General features: G+C 39.9%; 2 protein-coding genes across 3 annotated transcripts in view; both read right to left on the bottom strand.

Moving 5' to 3' along the window:
• slc4a3 (solute carrier family 4 member 3) overlaps positions 1–15,422 on the bottom strand; it is a 31,869-nt gene extending 16,447 nt beyond the window's left edge. The window contains exons 1-6 of one of the 2 annotated variants that reach the window (XM_023337120.1): positions 15,286–15,422; positions 12,032–12,339; positions 7,166–7,337; positions 5,840–6,084; positions 5,587–5,756; positions 4,214–4,431 (exon numbers count right to left, since the gene is read on the bottom strand). In XM_023337120.1, the coding sequence (XP_023192888.1) occupies positions 4,214–4,431; positions 5,587–5,756; positions 5,840–6,084; positions 7,166–7,337; positions 12,032–12,073 (847 nt within the window). In that variant the 5' untranslated portion in view covers positions 12,074–12,339; positions 15,286–15,422. Of the gene's footprint in view, positions 1–1,355; positions 1,725–4,213; positions 4,432–5,586; positions 5,757–5,839; positions 6,085–7,165; positions 7,338–12,031; positions 12,340–15,285 lie in introns of those variants that run through there. The other variant, XM_023337121.1, reaches the window with a different exon arrangement.
• Positions 15,423–21,677: 6,255 nt separating this feature from the next.
• Positions 21,678–23,046, bottom strand: part of LOC102235720 (collagen alpha-2(V) chain-like) — a 46,135-nt gene continuing 44,766 nt past the window's right edge. The window contains exon 54 of the mRNA XM_023336926.1: positions 21,678–22,623. Within this exon, the coding sequence (XP_023192694.1) occupies positions 22,477–22,623 (147 nt within the window). The 3' untranslated portion in view covers positions 21,678–22,476. The remainder of the gene's footprint in view (positions 22,624–23,046) is intronic.

The raw sequence follows: 23,046 nt of genomic DNA, 5'->3' as shown, positions 1-23,046 counted from the left end.
AAAAATATCCCAGAATGCACCAGTTCTCCAGGACAGTGATGTAATAGTTTCCAGTATTATGAGAGCTAAAACTACAGGCAGTAGTTTACACTCACTGAATCAGTAAAGGTCAGAGGTCATAATTCAGAACGAGAAAAATGGCCTCCCTGGGACAGAGGGAAAGCCAGAACCGCTGCTGACCCGAATCGACAAAACGACCCGCATGGAACGGAAAAAAACCCAAAACTTTACAAATTCATATCTCGTCTTAACAAGTTTCTTAAATCTCGTTTTTTTTTGTTGTTGTTTTTTATTGCCCCACAAGGGGTCTTTTTGTGGCTCTAGTGTCCCTTTTTCAAAGTAGGCTGACAGGAGAGGGGGAAGACATGCGGTAAACGTCGTCGGGTCCGGGAGTCGAACCCGCGACTGAATGTGGGTCGCACTGACCCCTCCGCCACCACGGCACGCCTTAAATCTCGTTTTAATGAGATTTAAGATTTATTTTGTTTTCTTTCTGTTTTTGACAAGCTTTGCATTTCAGTTTGACTTGTTTTGCTCCTCATTTTGTTTTCAACCTCAAATTATCAAGTTTTTTTAATCTTGTTTTGAAGAAAAAGTTTCTAATTTAGGATCTTGTTTTATTTTATTTATTTTTTCTCCGAAGAGTTTTTGCGGCGCTAGCGGCTCGTATTTTTTCCAAAGTAGGCAGACAGGAAGGAGGGTGAGGAGAGGGGGGAAGACATGCAGCAAAGGTCGTCGGGACCGGGAGTCGAACCCGCGACGTCCGCGTCGAGGACCAAGCCCTCCAAACGTGGGGCGTGCTGCCCCTAGGATCTTGTTTTGATGTTGCATCTAATTAGGTGGCCTGTAAAGACGATTTGATGCGTAAAATTTCATTTAGGGGTAACAGACTGAATGAACGACACACCACACATTTCAGATGTTTCCTTCATCATTTCCTTCAGCTCCTCAGTCATTTATTAACTTGGTTCCTGCATGACGGAAACCACAGTTTTAACGAGTTTTATGTCTGCAGTCAAACAGAACATCTGCAGCCAAGCTCGGTGGTGGCAGTGTGGTGATGTGGGGCTCTCTAGCAGAAGATATGGAAGGAGAATATCTCACTATTTGCTGGGACCATAAACTGTAAATGAAACTCATCAGCCAGCCTATTTCTGAATAACTCAAAAAACTAAGTTAAGGTTTTGGAGTGTCCTAGTCAAAGTCAGGGAGATCTTGCTGCAAAACCCTCCAGTGAGGCTGAATTGAAGCTATTTAAGTGGGCATCTCGTCCACAGTGGAAATCCCCCACGGTTCCTGCTGGTTTTGGCTGTTTTCCCTCCTAACGAAGGGAAAGCTCGGCGGTTTGGACTCACGGCTCGGTTCCTGCGGCGCCTCCAGGTGGTTGTGGATCGACTCCAGCAGGTCGTAGTCGTCAAAGTCCAGAACAAACTCCTCAAAGTCCTCGGAGCCATCCGCCAGGGAGAAGGAGCCCTGGCGCTCGTATTGCTGCGCGGCGGCGGCGCCGAGGCCGCGCAGCACGCTGCAGCGCCGCTCATGCTGCCTGTCAGAAGCGCCGGCGCCGCGGCTCGCCCGTCCCTCAACGTCTGTCATCTCCAGCGCGCGTTCCGCCTGCCGGCCGCCTCTCCACTACCGGTTGCTCTGATCATCCAGCGATCCGGACCCGCGAACCGAGCTGACACGCTGCGAGGGCGCAGAAACCAGAACTTGCAGCCCGCTGGGCGGTGGGAGCTTGGAGGCCAATCTGAGGGAAAGTTTGAGGCTGCAGGATGGAAACGGAGGTATTGATGCTGCGGTGGCGCGCCGCCCTCTTTTATCGACGGATTGGAAAACAGGGGGAGCGGATCAGGGGAGGACACGGAACGACCTCTATTTCCGCTGCGCCTCTTTTCCAAAACAGTTTCTGACACGCCGCCCTCAATGAAAAACCAAATCAAGCTTTCATTCATAAATCCTTAAAGCTGAAAGAGGAAAGTTTCTCCTTCAGATTGACGCCGTTGACTTCGGCTGCTGGAACAACAATAAGTGAAACATTGACCAACTTATTGACGAGTATCTATGATTATGTATTATGAGTATCTATGACTCATCAAAATGTTTTTCTCTATTGTTGTTTTAAATTTCTTCTTCTGCTTTGATGACATAAAGCATTTGAGCTGACTCGTTGCCGATATGTACAAATAGACTTGATTGATTGATTGGTTGGGGTCTTTATTTGTGAAAAGTTTATTTCAGATGTAAAGCCGGCAGTAAAAATGTCTCCTGGACGTAGCTGCTAAGCTAGCTAGCTCACTGAGTAACGCTTAGATTTGAACCGAACTTGTTGAAGTTAAAGTGATGCAGAAATGACAAGAGGTGATGAAGATGAGGAGAACCAAACTGATGAAGAGGAGCGAGTCGGTGGGTTTCTAACTCAAGCTGTTAGCGGTTAGCATCAGGATAAAAACATTTTCTCTAATTTATAAGAAACATTTTTTACAAAAGACATAAAGATGCTTCATTGCTACTTTAAACATCCTTTCATTACCTCACAATTTGTTTTGACCTTGTGTTAGCTCCTGCTAATGGCATTAGCATCTGCTACTGGTTTAGCTATAACTAATGTCGTTAACTAACTTTATGACGCAAAGCACTTTGAACTTCCCTGTTGCTGGAATATGCCATGCAAATAATCTCATTGATAATTAGTGGTGTTAGCTCATGCTACTGGCATTAACTCTAGCTAATGCTGTAGTTGTAGCTAATAGCATTAGCTCATGCTGATGGTGTTAGCTTTAGCTAATCATAACAGTTGATCACAAGTAAATAACCTAATATTTTAGGTTAATGAGAAAATGAAAACATATTTAGTCAAATGTGTTTAGCTAGTCGAGAATCCGTTCAATAAACAATAACTGTTAGCATAGCTACTACTGTTAGCCTTTGTGTTGCCAGGTTGGTTTCATTCCAGGCCTCTAGTGTTCAAAAAAAGGAACAGAAGAAGCTAATGTCCTAAAGTAGCTAAATATTAGTCCGTCTTCACGTTTCAGGTGTTTTGCACATTTTGTCGGACAGAAACAGAGCAGCTGCTAGCATGCAGCCTGTACGTGAAGCGCTGCAGGTTTCAGGGGAGATGGCTCCTGAGCAGTCGATGGCCGCTCTGCTCTGGTTGATGCAGGAACCGCCAGAGGCAGGGTCGCCGCTGAAGGGGAATCGACTCCACCGCCCGTTAATTAACGCCTCCTGACTCTGAAACCTGCTTTTCTTTCCACACACAGGAACTCGTTAGAGTTTCGACTGCAGATAGTTCCTCTGGAGAAAAACACTCCGGAAATTATGTCAGAGAAATTATAAGAATTTATGAGAAAATCTCCTATTAAAAGATTCAGATGAAACTGACACTTTTGTCTTATTTAGTTTACATGTAAACAGGTGCAGGTGGGCTTCATTACATCAAATGCAATTTTGTTTAATTTGACTTAATAAGTTTAAAAAATCTGCAAAATTATGTGGTATTATTTACCAAAATATTCACCACGTTTGGGCTTCAGTATATTTAATTTTGGGATTAATACTTCTATTATTCATTATTTATAAAAAATGTTTTATTTGTTTGTATTTATTTATTTAGTACTTATTTACTACCTCATCTTAGAACTTTACTTCAGATTTTTATCATTTACTTTTTTATAGTCTATTCAATTTAATTTTAGCACTTTGTTTTTATTTGTAATTAAATTGCCTTGTGTGTGTTTTTTATTTTATTTTAGTCCTTTAATTTGATTTTCATTCATTTATAAAATTATTTTATTTCCTTGAGCATGTTATTTTTAGTTTTAATAACCTGCTTTGTATTTATTTATTTCATTTTAATACTTTATTTATTTCATTATTTTTATGTAATATTTATTACTTTAGATTTTATTTTATTTATTGATTACTTGTACTTTTATTTATGTTTCTCTGCTTTAATAAATTCATCCTCCCATCAAATAAAGTGAAGTTTTAATTCTGAAGAATAAAATCCTGCCGTTAATCTCAGCAGTGTTTGCTCAACTCAACCAGCAGGTGGCGCCACATCTTCACTATGAAATACAAACGGATGGCAGATTTTCTTGTTATGCTTTAGAAAAGCTTTTATAATAATAAAACAGAACTGATCATTTTTGATAATTTGATTTGAATTGAACTTAATATAACTTGATAAACCAACAGAATAATAATCAGATCATACTTTTCATGTCGTCCAGGTCAGCGCTGACCAACATCTGGGCCTCGGCCTCGTCGGTGGGCACCTGCTGGTAGACGGCGGCCTCCATGGCGGTCATGCTGCCGATGCAGAGCCGCTCCCGCAGGTCGTAGTTGCTGCGCTGGGCGGCCGTTAGCCGATGGTGGACGGCTTTCCGCCGCAGCCAGCAGCGGCTCGGCGCCGGACCGACGGCTTCCGACGCACTGACAAGATCAACAAAAGGAAAAATCAGCAAATGTTTCCATTAGCTACTAAATCCAGCTTTGTTTTACTTTAAATGACTAAATCAGGGTTTTCTGTTGACCCTGTGTGAATTGTAATGCCAGAGGTTGGCCAGCAGGGGGCGCTGATGGAAACCTCTGAGTCATCCCAGCAACGCGTTTCTGCCCGACCCAATCACCATGGAGCCCTGGACCTCCCGCAGCAAAACGCCATGCATGATTCACAAACTCAACAAATTATTCATATTCTGATGGTCCTGCATGTCAGGCGCCCAGCCGGCCCAATTAATATGCAACATTCAGGGATGGTAGGAGCCTGAGCTCATTACTGGTTCCTATTGGAAACAGTTACTGGTTCTAATGGTTTTATGTAAAAACAAGAGAAAGAAAAAATATCCTTCTGTCACGATTCCTCTGACTTTATGATCCGTGTTCAGAAGATTATCGGGTTTCAAACTGGCAAAATAAAATTCAGCTTTGATTGCAAAAATTTTTTATTATTATTATTTTTATTCATTAAGTTGGTTATTTTATTTCAAATGATTTATTTTCATATTTATTATTTTATTTTATCTTTAGTAATTATTTTATGAATATTTTTCCTTTATTATTTTTATTTTAATATTCATGGCTTTTTCATTTTTAATTTGACTTTTTATTCATTTATTTCATTTTTAGAACTTTACTTTTTAATTTTCCATTTAGTATTTATGAACATTTAATTTCATTCTTGTTATTTTATGTGTATTTTTTATTCAATTTAAATTTTATTCCTTTATTTTCAGATATTTTTTCTTTTGTATTCTGTATTTTCAACACTATTTTTTTCCAGCACATACAGAAATAAAATAACTTGACCAAACGTCCTGGAATTCAGCTGGGGTTGCTAGGTAACGGGGCTCAACTTGGATCGGGTTGCTAGGTAACGGCACAGTTCCATGGAAGTGACTTAACATTTGGGGGATTTTTGAAACGGCTTGTTTTCTAGAGACTAAAAAACATGAAATTATCACCAGAAAACAGCTGGGTGAGTTTTTTTAAGTGTTTGTTTTGTTTTTATAAGCAGTAGAAACATAAATGGAAATACACAAACATCAGATATGGGGGAAAAGAGATGGTTTAAAGGGAACTGCGAACCCTCGGGAAGCTGCTTGTCCTCCATCTTTCTCCTCGGTTCTGTCGTTATTCGCCGCCTCCCTTATCAGCGTGAGCGCCGCTTTCCTGGAAGCGGAACGCTTTTCGTTTTCCACGTGGACGGCAGCAAGTCGTAGCGGTTCCTCCAAGTCCTCTTGGCTCCCAAAACTAAACTGAGAGGAAGACGAAGCTCAGTGAGAAGAGAGGAAACGTCCGTCTATTCAACAGGAACGTCTGTTTCTCCAACTTATTTTACCTGCGGGCGGATGTCCGGGAACTCGGTGGGAGTGGCGGTCGCCAGGCGTGCGTCGGCGTCAGACTCCGCCTCTTCCTCGTCTACTTCCTGGATGGTGGGCGTGACATCGGAGGGCGGCAGCGAGGTTTTTTTTCTCTTGCGTTTCTTCTTGTGCCTGCGGTCGGCGCCGTGCGGCCGCTTGCGCTGCAGCGCAGGCAGGTGAGTGGATAACGGGTGGTGTGTGTGGAGAAACGCATGTCTGTGATCTGCCAACAAAACAAAACGTTAAACTGGATCTGAAGAAGAAAAACGTCCAGAGCAACAGCTCTGATACAGTTAGCTGTAGCTCTCAGTGTGTTTGATAGTTTTTACTAGCATTTATTAGTTAAACGCTGTTTAGTTTCTATTAGTTTTGATTGGGTAATGAATACTTAACAGAGGATTAAATTGTATTCAATTATTCCTGAAATTATTGGCTGCACAGTGGCACAGTTGGTAGCACTGTTGCCTTGCAGCAAGAAGGTCCTGGGTTCGATTCCCGGCCGGGGTCTTTCTGCATGGAGTTTGCATGTTCTCCCTGTGCATGCGTGGGTTCTCTCCGGGTACTCCGGCTTCCTCCCACAGTCCAAAAACATGACTGTCAGGTTAATTGGTCTATCTAAATTATCCCTAGGTGTGAGTGTGTGTGAATGGTTGTTTGTCCTGTATGTCTCTGTGTTGCCCTGCGACAGACTGGCGACCTGTCCAAGGTGAACCCCGCCTCTCGCCTGGAACGTAGCTGGAGAGGCAGCAGCAACCCTCCCGACCCCATTAGGGACAAGGGTGAACAGAAAATGGATGGATGGATGGATATTCCTGAACAACAACTGATTTAAGTTAGCTCGGTTAGTCCACAAATGACAAACTTATACTAGTCCACCATTTTGATAGACGAATGGCTTGTCCGTCAGCTAACTAATCCAGGCTAACTAATGGGTAACGGACTAGTCATTAGTCTGTTTGCATAAGCTAATTGCTAATGCTAATGACAAGTCTGCCGGTAGCATAAGAATAATGGCTGATTTATCCTAGTCTGCCATTTTGTGAACTAGCTCAAGCCTGGCTAGGAAGATGACGGCGTGCCGTCCTGCGACGTAAACTGCTTTGGTGTGAAAAATAAAATCTATTTTACTTCAAAAAGCTAATAAATAGATTCATAAACATAAAAGCGAATATCTCTAATGGTTTAGTAAGTTTCTTAAACAAATCATATAGTTCCTCATTAATTACCGTTTAACCAAAAAGCAGCACAAAAAAGAATCAACATTAAGCTAAATGTGATTGTTTGAGCTGTGCCTCCAGGCTTACACTCAAAGTCCTTCTCGGTGTAAAGTCGGCCCATCCGCTCGGCGCCGCAGGACGCTGAATCTCCGATGATGTCTCTGAAGCGCTCCACAGACAGAGCCTTCTCCCAGCTCTCCTCCTCTTCCTCTTCCTCTTCCTGCTCCTCCTCAGCTGCATCCTGATCCTCCGCCTTCACCTGGAGGAAAACAGGACAAAAAACATTTAAAGTCTCCAACTCCATTTACACCCAGAGATAAGGGAATAATTCATTTTTTGATTTACTGATGATGGATGCTAACGCTAGGCTAGACTCGTAACACAAACAGCAAAGTTTACGAGAAAATACGAGAACCAAGTCATAATAATACGAGAATTAAATTCTAAAAGTACAAAAATAAAGTCGCAAAAATGTGAGAATAAAGTTGAGCATCTTGTGAAGTTTTAGTTTTAGTTTTTTTTTTTTTTTTAAAGGTTTTGTTGGCTCTAGTGGCCTTTATTTGAAAGTAGTCTGACAGGAAACAGGGTAATCAGAGAGGGGGAAGTACGGTGGCCGACAGGTGCAAATGCGCAGCAAAAGAGAAAACATGCAAACAAAAAAGAAGACACCCCCGAATGAAATGCAGCAAATAAAAAGAGAGACGCAAACACCCCCGAATGAAATGCAGCAAATAAAAAGAGAGACGCAAACACCCCCGAATGAAATGCAGCAAACAAAAAGTGTTGAAAACGGAAGTGCTCCAGACCACTAGGGGGAGTCAAAGAAAATAGTATTCATTTCTATGGGACCAGATGCAAGATTCTTCTTCTTCTTCTTCTTGGTATTTATTGGCGGTTGGCAACAAACTTACAGTAGCATTACCGCCACTTACCAGTATGGAGTGTGGTTCGAGATGGTCTATAAACTTTCACTTTCTACCTTTTCCCTCCATTAACTCCTGATTAAACATACCCCCACACATACACACCTGCTTATATTATCCAACTTGCTTATAGCTTTATATACCCCTCTTTGATATTCTTTACACACTCACACCCAACTTGCTCTACTCATATCCTATGAAATAGCTTTGTTTTTTTAAGATACCGAATAATTATTTGAATATGTCTACTCCCGAAATCTCTCCTCAAAAATTCTATTAAATTAAACCTTTCTTTAATACCTACACACTCTCTCAGCATGCATCTTCTCTCTTCTTCATACTTACAACACTCTAAAATAACATGCTCTATTGTTTCAGACTTCTCACAATAATCACACTTTCCAGATGCAAGATTCAGAGAGATACCTTTACTTTCTTTCAAATTTCTTTCTCTGAATCTTGCATCTGGTCCCATAGAAATGAATACTATTTTCTTTGACTCCCCCTAGTGGTCTGGAGCACTTCCGTTTTCAACACTTTTTGTTTGCTGCATTTCATTCGGGGGTGTTTGCGTCTCTCTTTTTATTTGCTGCATTTCATTCGGGGGTGTTTGCGTCTCTCTTTTTATTTGCTGCATTTCATGGGTGTTTGCGTCTCTCTTTTTATTTGCTGCATTTCATTCGGGGGTGTTTGCGTCTCTCTTTTTATTTGCTGCATTTCATTCGGGGGTGTTTGCGTCTCTCTTTTTATTTGCTGCATTTCATTCGGGGGTGTCTTCTTTTTTGTTTGCATGTTTTCTCTTTTGCTGCGCATTTGCACCTGTCGGCCACCGTAGGGAAGACATGCGGCAAACGTCGCCAGGCCGGGAATCGAACCTACGACCACCGCTACGAGGACTAAGGCCTCAACGTGGGTGATGCTTTGCCCCTGCGCCACCACAGCACCCCCAGTTTTAGTTTAATAAATCATAAATACCTCTGCGTGAAAACAATTTGTCTCTAACTGCATTTCCGGCCCAGCTAAACTTGATTCACCTCAAACATAGCATTCAAAGGCCTCTATAGTAATCTGATTGATTTTTATTTATTACTGAATATTTTAGAAATATTCTACCTTTAATCTGAGGATATAATCCCAGACAACAGAAAGAAGACCATGTCTTTAAAACTGCAGCTGCATGAAGGAAAACAAATCAATACATCAAAGTGCTAAGCAGCAACAAAAAATAATGCACTGCTTTCCCTGGGGGGCAGGGGGCGTGTCCTCCCCATGCGGAGCTTCTGATTGGTCAAAACCCTCAAACAAGTCGCTGACTTAGCGTCCGATTGATGCTGACCCAGGAAGTAGTCTGATCCCTGAGTGGACTCAAGTTTCTGAGACGTCCATTAGCCGCTAATCACCAGAGGGACGTGGGGACAGGATGCATTTAATGCGCTACCTGCTGCAGGGCGGTGCAGGTGGGGGGCAGGTGGGGCAGGCGGGGGCAACAGGGTTTCTACCGGGGAAAAATCCAACTCATCACTGGACAACCCTGAATTTACCAGATGTGATGGAAATGGACTTTTTCCACCAGAAAGAAAGTATTTGAGCCGACTGAACAAGCCAAACATGACGGAAACCTTAAGTTAAATTAAATTCATAAATATTTTTTGAGTGTAAACAAGAGGAAGCTGCCATGTTGTGCCTCAATGCTCAATCCTGCCCAACATTATTAAAAATAAAGAGCAAATCCGACTGCAGGAAGAGTTTTCTACAGTAATAATCAAGGACTACAAAGTTTCCATGTCCTTACAGAAAGATTATTTTTATTGACAGACTGGAAAGGTTTCTGTTAAAAACACCAGGTAAGTAGGTTGGTGCTACCCATGGTGAGTCTTTTTGTTAGATTAGTTTTTCCGTTGTTTGTACTTAGAGTAGATGGTAGTTAGACCCAGTTTTGTTTTATTAATTTTTTTGATTTGACACAAACTAACTGTCCTTTTGTCCCCCACAGGCTGTGCAATCTTTGGGATTTTTGCTAAACAAAACCCAACAAAAATATATTTTTTATACAACTGGCATCCTGTCAGTTTATTGTGGTTGTTGTTGGTGGCAGCTCTGACGCAGAAATGTGCAGCGAGATCACGTGTACAACATGTCGGACATCTTTCTGTACGTCTTCGGTCATCTGCTGTGGTTCTGATCCAAACCGCTTTCACACGATGCACAGACAACAGATACTAACAGCTGAGGTCGAACAGTCGCGGCTGCAGAGAGGACATGAATGAAAGGGGATTCATCTGCGACGTCTATGAGAAACAACCAGGTGACAGAAAGAATCCAGTTTTGGGATTGACCCGCCCCAGGAACTCTGAAACCCCCCGATGTGACGGTTTCTCCTCTCTGAGACGACAGCGTTGGTTTGGAGAGAAGCCAAACATGTTATCAGATAATTCGTCAGAAGAAATTATCACCCAGAACAAAATTAGCGACCGTTTTGAGTCTGGAGAAGTGGAGGGTCCAGAAAGACTAATTCTGAAGTCCTGAATGATTTAAACATTCAGAAAACAAAGAAAGGTGTTGAATAAATGTTTCTGTTTTTGTTTAATATCTTTTGTATTGTATTTCCTTGTCATGCTCTTTTCTTCTCTGGTATTTCCACTTTTTAGTGTTTTGCCATTTTTTGGTTTTGCCTGTTTATGTTTTTGTTGGAAGTTTAAAGTGAAGCACTGGTAAAAATATTTGACCAGTTTCCTGTTTGCAGGTTTCTCTCCGGGCGCTCCGGCTTCCTGCCTCAGTCTAAAAAGATTTTAGATTTTACATGGATGGAAGAAAACAGAAACTTGTTTATAATATTATTATTATTATTATTATGATTAACTGGTCAGTGATGTAAAGCCTCTTCTTTGCTGCATTACGACACTTTCTGCCCGTCTCTCTGTAAGACCGTCTGAGCGGCTCTAGATCACACACATTTTGGAAAGTGTGTTTTAAATTTAAAAGGCTGTAATGATTTTACCTTCCAGACGTCCTGCCGTGTGTGTGTGTGTGTGTGTGTGTGTGTGTGTGTGTGTGTGTGTGTGTGGGTGTGTGTGTGTGTGTGTGTGTGTGTGTGTGACGTTTCTGTACCTTCACATTCAATCTCAGCATTGCTCAAAACGATTCAGTAGTGTCACCATTTTCATCATTTTTGGGGAATGAGGGTTTTTTGTACATAATACATTAATAAATTCTAATATTATTTAAAGTTTTTTTTATTTCAGGTGTTCTGTCACTAATTGAAATATGTTAATTGACCCATCTGTGTTCGTTTCAGCTCCAGTCGTTTGACTTCATGACACATTCAAGTTTACCGTATTTAATCTAATAAAAGAGGAAATAAAGTTGGTGGTTTACATCACCCAGCAGCTTCTGAAGCCTTACATTAAATAAAATACAGTAAATAAACAAGCTAATAGCTAATAGCTTCCAATGAGCAGTTAGCAGCACTTAACAGTGATAAAGTTAAACGTGGTTAAGATGCACAACATAAATTATGTTAAGTTATAAACATACACAAAGCAAATTTACTAATGAAACACTGTATGTGATTAAATTTGTCTAAAATATATGTTGAAATATAATACTTGTAAATAAAACCCAGAGCCAATCCGAATGCAGATCACGGTCACAGAAAACGGGGATGGGGGGGGGGGGGGGGGGGAGACAGTTACTGGTTGCTATGGTAACCACCAACTGCCAAAGGAAGTTAGAAAGTTTCTGAAGAAATTTAAACGGAGCCCGTCGGTTGGATCTCAGTGTTAAGTCAATATGAAAATAAAGTCGTATTGCTACCAGAATAAAGTCATCAGAATATGAGATTAAATTCGTAATATTACCAGAATAAAGCGATATTAAAACAAGAATAAAGTGATAGAGCGAGACGTTTTTCATTTAGATGAAGTGTTTTGTCCAGAATGTCTACATTACGTCAGTTTTAGAAATGAAACAAAAGTCTGTAACGTCTCGCCTGGAACAGATAAAACTCACATTAATTTGAAGGAATTCCTACCTGCTGTAGGTTAACCAGAACATCATGACCTCCAGTAGCCATGAGTCCAAACCAGCAGCCAACAGGAAGAGTCTCGACTCGCAGGCTAGCTAACACGGCCAAAGGCTAATTTAGAAGAGCTAACGGGCAGGAACCTGTGCAGGGTAATGGAAGAGTTTAACAGGGAAAGGACTGAAGGGGAGGTACGGTTAGCGCCATGGGGAGAGGAGGAACGGATCGGGCGGGAAACTGAGAGAACCTGGAGAAGGACGGGATCAGCCCTTCTCTTTCACCGCAGGGGGTCCAGTAATCCTTTGGGGTGGCATAACCTGAAGGGGAAAGACAAAACGAGACACATCAACCTCTGAGTTATCACTTTTACCTGTTAGAGAGATAAACACTATCAGAATTTATCACTGGATAGCATAGCAACTGCTAGCTGGTGACGCCTGTTAGCCTCTATAGCTAGTGACAGCTGTTAGCCGCTATAGCTAGTGACAACTGTTAGCTGCTATAGCTAAGCATTGAATCATGTCAACAAAATTATCCGTCACAAAGTTAGTCGTAGCTCATTTATTTCTTACCCAATTTCTATAAAATATGGCTGAAATTAAAGCTGAGGAAACTGTTTATGATATGTAAAATATGAATCTATTTAGTTGCAGCTAGTGAGTATTTTAGTAATCAAACAAGTAATTGGATAGAAGTTGTCACACTGCAGATTTTCATTTAACCACTTCAGCCTATTTTATACAATATCTCAAATACACTAGGATGCAAATAAACAAATTCCTTTTTTAAAATAAGGAAATAAACATTTTATTGCATAAAATGCAACAACATAGCATTCCTCTATTGTATGCGTCATCATTCATAGATTAACTGATTAATTTTTGCATTAACTGATTTAATTACTGGAGAGCCTATAATCTCCCTATGGGTTTTTATTTTTTTATTTTTGCAGAATTTGAACCATGTGAAGCTACTGACAGGGAAACGCTGGCCCAGCTTCTACTCAGCCAGCTCCATACTATTTACTACAATAATATCAAATGTCTGTGTAATGAGATAGCTTTGAATGGATCAGCTTTTAAACGACTGAAGGAGACGGTGATACATGAAGCTGGAGTAATACTCTGTTAGCACACAGTGTGGTCTAAAGGTGAATGATAAATACCAAAACAGAGGCTAGACAGGAAAATAAAACCTGTGGGCAACGACCTCTTCGATGGAAAGATGAACCGTTGGTATCAAAATAAAGCTAACAGAGCTGGAGCTGAAAAGGAAGCTAACCAGCTTCACCTTTAGCACTGAAAAGCTGCTAACATAGCTTTATCTTTAGCACTGAACGGTGACTAATACAGCTTCACTGTTAGCACTGAAAGGCAGCCAGCAGAGTTTTGCCGTTAGCGCTGTAAGGCGGCTAACATAGATTTGCTATCAAGGCAGCTCTAACAGCTTGACAGTTAGCACATAATGGCAGCTAATAGGGCTTCAACTTTAGCATGAAAAGGCAGCTAACAGAGCTTGACCATTAGCAATGACAGGTGGCTAACAGCTTTAGCACTGAAAGGCATGGCTAATGCGCTCCACTGTTAGCATTAAAAACCAAAGCTAGCTTCATTGCCTTCATTACACGATGTCCTTCCATCTCCTCTCTCCCAGCTTCTCCTTCAGTTATTTTGGGTACTGAATGGGAATAAAATCAGCAAACATAGCAGTTGCATAATTTATAAATAAAACATTTATCGTGGGAAAACATATCGGCTTCTTTAGGCAACAATAAATCTTGAAGAAAAGCTCTTGGTTGTACAGATGGGTTGTTGTAAATGATAAAATCCTGTGATTTGGGTGTTTTTTTTTAACACAGTTGGACTTGGCATCATTGCAGAGACATCCTGCAGTTTCACAGCCCACACTGACAAACTGACAAGTTTGTTTCATGCACAGCAAACAGAGAGTCGAAGATTGTGACTTTACTGGAGTTAATCCGGTAAATAAAACGCACCATTCTCCCAAAATGGCTGAAACAAAATTCAAATCTTTATACGTTAAATCCAGAGTCTGAACCAGAAACTATCAGCAGACTCAGAATTCATTTGTACCTGACAAACTTGAACTGATTTCAGACAGAAGACCGTCTGGTTCCTCTTTGAAACAAATGACTCAGAAGCACGTTAGCAGCAGTATTTAGCAAATATGAAAACAAACTTAATATTTAGCAAACTAAACAAGTTTGAAGCTAAACATTTCATTTGAATCTAAGCATTTAGTTTGAAGCTAAATACTTAGCTAGCTATGTAAATATTTTGTATAGAGACAAAATATTTACCGTCAAATTAAATGTTTAGTTTTCTAAGTAAATTTAGCTTAGCATCAAATGAAATATTTTACCTGCTAACTAAATATTTAATTTGAAATTAAATATTTTGCTTGCTAACTAAGCATTTAGCTAGCAAGCAAAATATTTTGCAAACAGTATTTTGTTTGTTTGAAACTGAATGTGTAGTTTAGTTTATGAAATGTTTAGCCTCAAAGTAAATAGCTTGCTAACTGAAAATTTCGTTTTGCAACTAAGTATTTAGCTTGATATGCAAACGTTTAAGTAAACAATTAGCTTGTTTACTAAATATTTCATTTGAAACTAAATATTAAGCTTGGTTACTTAGTATTTAGTTAACAGGCTAAATATTTAGCTCGTTATCTATATATTTAGATAAGGTCAAGGTTCTACAAATAATCAAAATAATTAGCTTCAAACTAAATATTTAGCTTGCTAATTAAATATTTAGCTAGATAATAAAATATTTCCTTTAAAACGGACCTTTATATAAATTGATGTTAAAAATATAACCTTTTCTCTTGGGCTGAAAAACCCAAATGATCGCTGTTAATTTTTACAAGCAGCGCATCCTTTTCACGGTAAAATATTCTATTTATATCGAATCTAAATCGAATCGCCCGCCTGTCGTGTGTAGCGGATCTCGATGTTTGCAGAGTCAGGATTCACTGGCTGCCTCTCCAACAGGCTCCCTGTCCTGCACATCCTCCGCTGCTGCGGTGCATTTCCCGCTGCATCACCCAGCGCGCTGCAGCACATCAACACTAACCAGGGAAACGGCAGCCTCCGACTCTCCTGACGGCACCTGAACACACCACGCTGCTGTAAAGCTGCACAATCAGCGCTGTAATCTGCAGCTGCGATTTACACGCAACATGCGTGTCTTTGCTGCAGCCACCCACTCGGGATCATTTCCACCGCAGCGGAAACCTACCTGCGCCGTGGCAGCGCAGCAGTCCGGCTGCAGAGGCGGAAAGAGCCGATGTATCCCGCGGCTATGCGCGGAACCAGCCCGACTGCTCCGCGGTTCCGTAACCCAGTAAAGACACGCCAGTCTGCCCACTGGAAGGATGCGACACCACGTGACCGTGGACGGACTGCGAGAAAAAAATAAAACCGAAGACTGCTTCAGTGTTTCACATCTGAATTAAGTCAGTTTTGCTAATTACGTAAATTTCGATCTCGTTAAAAATAAATAAATAAATAATAATTAAATGTGATGTAAATAGAAAAACTGAATAAATTTCTGCCAAAAATTGTATATTAATCTAGAAAATATTCAAGAAGAAAAAAAAAAACCAAGACAATTTATGAGATTGAAAAGTCAAAAGATTTTCTGGAAAAAATCTGAAATTTTGAGATTAAATTCAGAAATTTTCTAGAAAAAAATATATACATATATATAGTTAAAGAAAAGTTTTGAAGTTGAAAATGTAAAATCTTTGGAAAAATGAAAAAAAATGGGGTTTTTTTGAATTTCCAAGTCTTTTTCTAGAACATTTCTGAAATTGATCTCAAATTTTCTACATTTTTTCTAGCAATTTTTTACTTTTGAAACTGACATTTCTCCTCAAAGGATTTACAGACTTACCAGAAATGTGCAAAACTCACAAACACAAAAGTCCCATTCAGAATATTTCTCTGTAAAAATAATTTTTTTTTTAAAAGTGATTAAAATTGTGAAGTAAACCCATGAAATGATTTCGTCTGTATGGGCGGGGCTAGTTACAGCACAACCTCTGCTAACCTCATTCTTTGAAAGTTTGCAAAGAATCTTCCTGGTGATGGAAGATCGTCATTAACGTTCCTCAGAGTTTGTAGGAGAAATTTTACTCTCAGCAGATTATCGTCAACATGGCAGATAAAAACAGAAACGTGATTGAATGTTTTGGAAAACAGTGAAAAGTTTCAGTAGATTTCTTTCTTTCTATTTTTTTCAATTTTTTCTCCTAAGAGTTTTTGCGGCGCTAGTGGCTCATATTTTTTCGACAGTAGGCAGAGAGGAAGGAGGGTGAGGAAGACATGCGGTAAAGGTCGTCGGGACCGGGAGTCGAACCCGCGACGTCCGCGTCGAGGACTAAGGCTCGTGGGGCGTGCTAACCCGCTGCGCCACCACAGCCCCTCAGTAGATTTCTAATATCGCCATCTGCTGTATCGGAGTGTCATCGCCTGATCTGTAGCCGTCTTATCTGGGATCGATTTGTCTTGACTTGCTGTCAGTCACCATCAAATTATTAAATACACATTTTATTTGTTTTCTTCATCAGCTGCAATAAAACGGACATATATAAGTGAATTGTTATTAAATTATGTAAATATTTATTTGTTTCATAGTTTGTTTAATTAATGATTTATTTATGTATTTACTTAATTTTGCATCTCACTTTTTTCACCTTATCTGCTGCTAAAAGAGAAGACAAACTGCAGATGATGAATCATCTAAAAACACAAATATAGTCTCAGTAAAACATTAGTTAGCTTCATTAGTTCTGTTTGGTTGAACGTTTCTTATTTCATGCAGGAGTGGAAACCGGATCAGACATTTCACCAGCCAGTTTGTGTTTTTCTTCTTTTGATTACAAACCCCACAAGTACAAGCAAATGATAGAAAACGTATGATTTATTCTTAGCTCTATGAAAACCAATTTACTGACAATAAGTTTACCATACAGATGTACATGTACAGAATAATTTAACATAAAGCCTGGACACCTTAACAGGGTTGTAGTGCAATAAGTTAATTTGAAGTAATTACTAACGCAAACTTTAACTACACAACCCTAACATTGCATCATATGTTGAACATTTCCAAATTTTGGCAACGACTGTCCCTGATAGTATTTATTAAAGATGTCTAGTCATTTTTAAAATATCTTTAAATTGTATCGATAGCTGTTTTCTAACTGTTATATTTGTTTTTCCTTACTTATTACAATTATTACTAAAATATGTCAGGACGTGTTCATTAGTAATAACACGGGCCATCATCATCATCATCATCATCATCATCATCCTGTGTTACTCCAGAGTTTTTCTGACTTCCTTTTAGCTTAGCGTTAGCTTCCTCCTCACACTCACCTGCCTTCCTGTTAGCTTAGCGTTAGCTTCCTCCTCACACTCACCTGCCTTCCTGTTAGCTTAGCGTTAGCTTCCTCCTCACACTCACCTGCCTTCCTGTTAGCTTAGCGTTAGCTTCCTCCTCACACTCACCTGCCTTCCTGTTAGCTTAGCGTTAGCTTCCTCCTCACACTCACCTGCCTTCCTGTTAGCTTAGCGTTAGCTTCCTCCTCACACTCACCTGCCTTCCTGTTAGCTTAGCGTTAGCTTCCTCCTCACACTCACCTGCCTTCCTGTTAGCTTAGCGTTAGCTTCCTCCTCACACTCACCTGCCTTCCTGCCTGCATGAAACTTTTTCTTTATGAACATTTTCACTCCTTCTTGCCGGGCAGCAGCAGCTAATCTGAACTCTTCCTCAATCTGTCCCTGGTCACGTGTCTCTCTCTCATCATCATCATCATCATCATCATCATCATCATCATCCTCCTCCGACGACAATAAGCCCCCGAATCGCTCATTCCCTCTCCTTGTCCGCTACTGAATCTCCTCCAACGGTCAAAGTTAGTGTGGTAATTAACATATCGGTTGGTGTGACACGTTTTTCTGAATGGGCTAATGCTCTTTTTAGCTTTTGTCGTAGTTTTTCTGACCCGCCGGTCTCATATCCGCTCATTTCCTGGGACTCCGGTTAGCAGCTAACCGTTAGCTGAAACGGCGCCATTTCTAACCTTAGAGGGGAGGGGCGGGCCAAGGAGGACTGAGGGATTTCATTGGATAAGCCCAGCGTCCATCAATAAAATCAACCAATGGACTGTCGCGGTCGATAAAAATGAGATTTAATATAATTTTTAGTTAAATTATGACAGCGTAGGGCCGCCAGATATGAACATTATGTACATCAGTCTGGACTCCAGACGGTCAGTCCTCCCCTGGACGGAAGTTCAAGCTGAATGCAGCTTTTTTTTTTTTGTTCAAATTGTCAACCCGCCACAGTGGCGGTGCGTTGCTCCAATTTACAGGCCACTTCATACTTTTACCCGCATTTGGCCAGAGGCGGCTGCTAATTTCCACCCCTGATTTCATGTAAAAAAAAAACTGCGAGAATCTGTCCAATAAAAACTCTCTGAAGTTGAATTCATTCATCCCTCCACTAGATGGCAGCACAACTTCAAACTTAACATAATATTGAACTCTAAATAAAACATATTTCAAGGCCTTTTCATTTTTAATGACTCTTAAATCACTAGTAATGGCGAGCAGGTCAATTATGTGACAAACTTTAAAATAAATTAAAGACTCTGCTTCACACAGGATGGATTATTAGCATTCAAACTCTTTCTTTTGTCTTTATTTACTGCCTTTATTCTTTACTAACCTTGCCTTTAACTTGGAAAAAAGTTACCATACATGAACTAGAATAACTGAGAAACATTTTTTCCAGTTTTGGTTTAACTGGAAAGATTAGGGTTAAATTCATAAATTCAATCCTTTCAGTAGAGATGCAGCATTGTTTCTGGTTTTCTGCCGCTCTTTATGAAACTGCTCCTGTTGGATGATGCTGTGCTTTATTTTTAGTTTGGTGGGCTTTGCCAAAAAAACACGAGTAACTTTTATCAGTAAAAAATATACAACTAAATCTAATAAAAACCTTCAAAACCAAAGACAAAAGTGAAGCTGTTTCTTCATGATCACTAAGTTTACAGAAACTCTGTTTGCTGATTGGATGATCTATAAAGTGCAACTAAACCCTGAATCAACTTTCTTTTTTTTTAATAAAGTGTCTAAATTGGTCCATAGAAGTGCTATTTTTATGTTTCTGGACACATTTGTACATTTTTCTGTAAATTTATTTAATTTTGCAACATTTTTCCCAAACCGTCCCAGTGCTGCCCTCGTTGGGGCGAATGGTGGTACTGCATGCGATTTTCCTATTGGTTCCAATCCAGCTTGGTTGATGTTTACCTCACTCAGACGCGCCCCCTAGTGGCGAGTCAGGAGGTGGACTAGCTAGCATTGATTGATAGCGTTTCTCAGCTTTGCACATTTGAGATTTATTTACATTATTGACGTTTTGTTGCCATTAAAATCTCCAGAAACAAATAAAAAAGCGTTAGATTTATTACTAGTTGCTTTTTTAAAAAGTTGCTGAGACGTGTTGCTCATTGCTTCTTTGACAAAAATTAACTAGATTTGTCACTAGGTGCTTTGTGAAGAACCTGATTTGTTGCTAATCACTTATTTTAAAAAAAGTCATTTGATTTGTTTCTACTTGCTTTTTTTTTTTTTTTTACAAAATAATCAGACGTGTCACTTTTTGGAAGAAACTAACTACATTTGTTGTTTTTTTTAAGTTGTTAGCTTTGTCGCTAGTTGCTGTTTTGCAAAAACATCACTAAGTTTGTTTGTAGCCATTTTTGTCTCTAATGCTTTTTAAAAAATGTATCAGATTTGTTATTAGTTGCTCTTTTGAATAAAAGTCGGTGATTTGTTTGCAGAAGTCGTCAGATTTGTCGCCAGCTGCTTTTGTCCCAGAAGGTCTGAATATACAGCAACATATTTTCTAAGTTGGCATCAAACTTTTCCTTGTCTGGATGATTAACCCCTTTGACGCTCTCCACTCATTCCCAAGCTTGGCCACGCCCCTCCGTATATTTTGGCTCCGCCCACTTTCAAAATGTTCAACATTTGTTTGGGGGCGGGGCTAAGTTTTCACTGGGGGTTGGTTCCTCTCTGAAAGCAGCTGGTTGCAGAGGATTTTGTTTGTGGGTATCGCAGTAAAGGGGCTGATTACTGATGCGTCTCAGCAGGCTGTAGGTCTGCGGTTCAACTCCGACCTCAGGGGCGTTTGCTGCAGGTTTTCCCTCATTTCCTGCCCAAAAGGCAAAGAGAGTGTCCATTATACTCCATCCACCACGCGGTTTAATACGACTGTTGTTCTGTCACATAAAATCCAAACATTTTACATTTTAATGTGACAAAATGTGTAAAAAAAAAGTGTTGTGAATAATTTTGCAAGCTGTTGTGAATTTAAATTCATAAATGAGATTTGAAACCTGCAACCTCTTATCAGCAGAAAAAAAACAACAACTAATCAGTTAATCACACGATCAATTAGTGATTTTTTTAAACAAAAGTTTGGATATTTAATTTTTTTTTCCAGTGTTGACTGTTCTTTAGAAATTAAAGTTTTTTTGTTTTTTTTTTATCTTTGCAAGGATTTGGATTAATGCCATGTACTCTTACTATCAGTTGAAAATTGTCTCAAAATAATACTTTTGTTAATTTAAATAGTTTCTGGAACAATTGATCCAGAAAAGTTGTTATTGTGACGGACGTATTTATAAACATCCAAACTTTTCCACTTCCTGTGTGAAAAATTTCCTCTTGCCAGTTTTTTTCCACGGTGGCCGAAAGGCGCAAATATGCATCAAACACATGAATGATGCAAACTCCAAAATGCATAAACATGATCTCAAACTTTTTAAACCAAATAAAATGCACAATTTTAATAGAATACAGAAATAATACAAATTTCTTCCTTGCAAAAAATTACAAATGACAGAAAATGTTTTAAAAAATGTTTTTTATTTCAGCTGTTCCTTCTGTGACTTGACCTGAATTCAAAGTTTAAAAAGGAAAAAGAAAATGATTGTCAAACAAGATGGTAGTTCTTAGGTACGCTAACATTACTCTCAATTATGGAAGCCCAAAAGTGCACTGGTGAAAAAAAAATCCAAAAATGTAATTTTCAGAAACAGAAAATTTGATAAATCTGTAAAATTGATTTATCATCTGGCTTTACACAAACACAAAAAAACAAATAGAACATTAAAAATGCTGCCGTCACAGAAACAGGAAGTATAAAATACTGCATACTCGCTTTACTAAACGCAAGTCCTCCTGACCACTAGGGGGAGTCTGGAGTCGGTAATAATAGCTACGTAAAAGTGCTGCTCAAAGATTAGCACACTTTCTCTTACTTCCTCAAACTTTCTTCTGTTCATCCAGTCTTTCTTGAAGGTCTGTTCCCAGATGATTCGGCGGTCGACGCCCCCTGGTGGTTTGGAGGACCTTACAGTTTACTGCTTCTATTTCCTGTTTTCTTTTGCGTTTGTTTTGTTATGTTTGTGCGTTTTGGAGTTTGAATCATTCATATGTTTGCATAATAAATGCTGTTGACTGAAATAGTGACAGAAGATCCTTTAAAAAATAAAAAAAAAACCCAGCCTCCAGCCTGACAGGACTTTCATTAATTTGACAAAAACTTGGGCGATTAAAAAGCATTCAGTTTAATTTGTTGCAAAGCAAAAAGTACAAAGCAGACAGCTAGTTATTCTAAAAAACTGAATATAAGAAGGATTTCTAGAGCATCATTATAAGTCCAGAATACGGCAAACTGGGAACCGGCGTGCATTGGATGGTGATATTTGCGCTACCTGTTGCTGTACCGTTTATTTGGGTCAAAAGTCACCACACAGGACTTCACTCGTCCCTCCATCATCTTTATTTACACCCCAAGCAGCTCTGCACCGGGAGAAGAAATCACTTGGAAAACAGCACCTGGCAGGACAGATTTACACGTGGTTTTCTGATTTCTGAGCGTCGGTGGCGAGGTAGCTAACTCGGAGCGATCCGATCCCCCGCCTGGCCGTGCGGCGATCCGGGGAACTCATCATCCGGGGCTGCCTTCCCCTCTATAGCACCACAATGTGTTCAATTCAAACATAAAACAGAGTTCTTATTTAAAACAGTAACAACAATAATAATAAAAGCAATGAGAGTGGGACACGCGCTTATGAACAGCAGCTCTCAGTTACTTTGTGTCCAATTTGTGGAGTGAAATTTGCTGCATGAAGCTTTGAGCAAACAAACACGAGACGACAAAGGAATGATTTAGGTTTTTCTTTTTTTACCAATTATTTTTCTTAAAAACCAAAAATTCATACAAAATTAGAAATCTTGGATGTCTTGTTGTGGGTGAAAAGCACAATAAATATCCTGCCACAGGGCCAGAAGAGTCCTCAGTACTCTGACCGTGTCAGCTGTCAGTCCAACAGTCTAAGGAAGTTTACAAGAAGCATACTGGCCCGATGTCGATGCCGAACTCTTGACTGGGGCCACCAATGTCCACAGGGGCCAAATCCACTATGGGAAGTCTCGCTGTTTTCTGTGTCCTGTACTCAAACACTGTCTTGCCCCAGCTGCTGGACGCTTGCTGTAAAACAGAGAAACCAAATCAGTTCCTGACGGCCTGAAGCGCTCAGGGTGTTTACACTAGTAGAAATAACAGAAAATGATGACTTTTCCTTCAAATAATTCCTAACTTTAGCATCAGCTTCTGCTATACAGTGAACCGTCGCTACATCGCGGTTCACCTGTCACGTCTCGCTGCTTCGCGGATTTGCATCGTGCATTGTGTTCTGCATTCTGATTGGCTAAACAGTCTCTCTGCTTCTACCTGTGTGTCAACAACGTTGCGGTTTAATATGTACACATATATAAAACAGCTTGCCAAATTTAAGTTTGCAAATTCTCTTGCAATTTCAAGAATCTTTTTGCCCAGAAGAACAAAGAGCGACAACAACAACCGATAACTATGTTCTTCCCTCGATAAAACCCACCTGCACCGCGGGCTTTA

The sequence above is a fragment of the Xiphophorus maculatus genome, chromosome 7 (genome assembly GCF_002775205.1).
Source record: "Xiphophorus maculatus strain JP 163 A chromosome 7, X_maculatus-5.0-male, whole genome shotgun sequence".
Lineage (NCBI taxonomy): Eukaryota > Metazoa > Chordata > Actinopteri > Cyprinodontiformes > Poeciliidae > Xiphophorus > Xiphophorus maculatus.
Note: the sequence above shows the minus strand (reverse complement) of the source record. Positions and strands in the feature narration are given on the sequence as shown.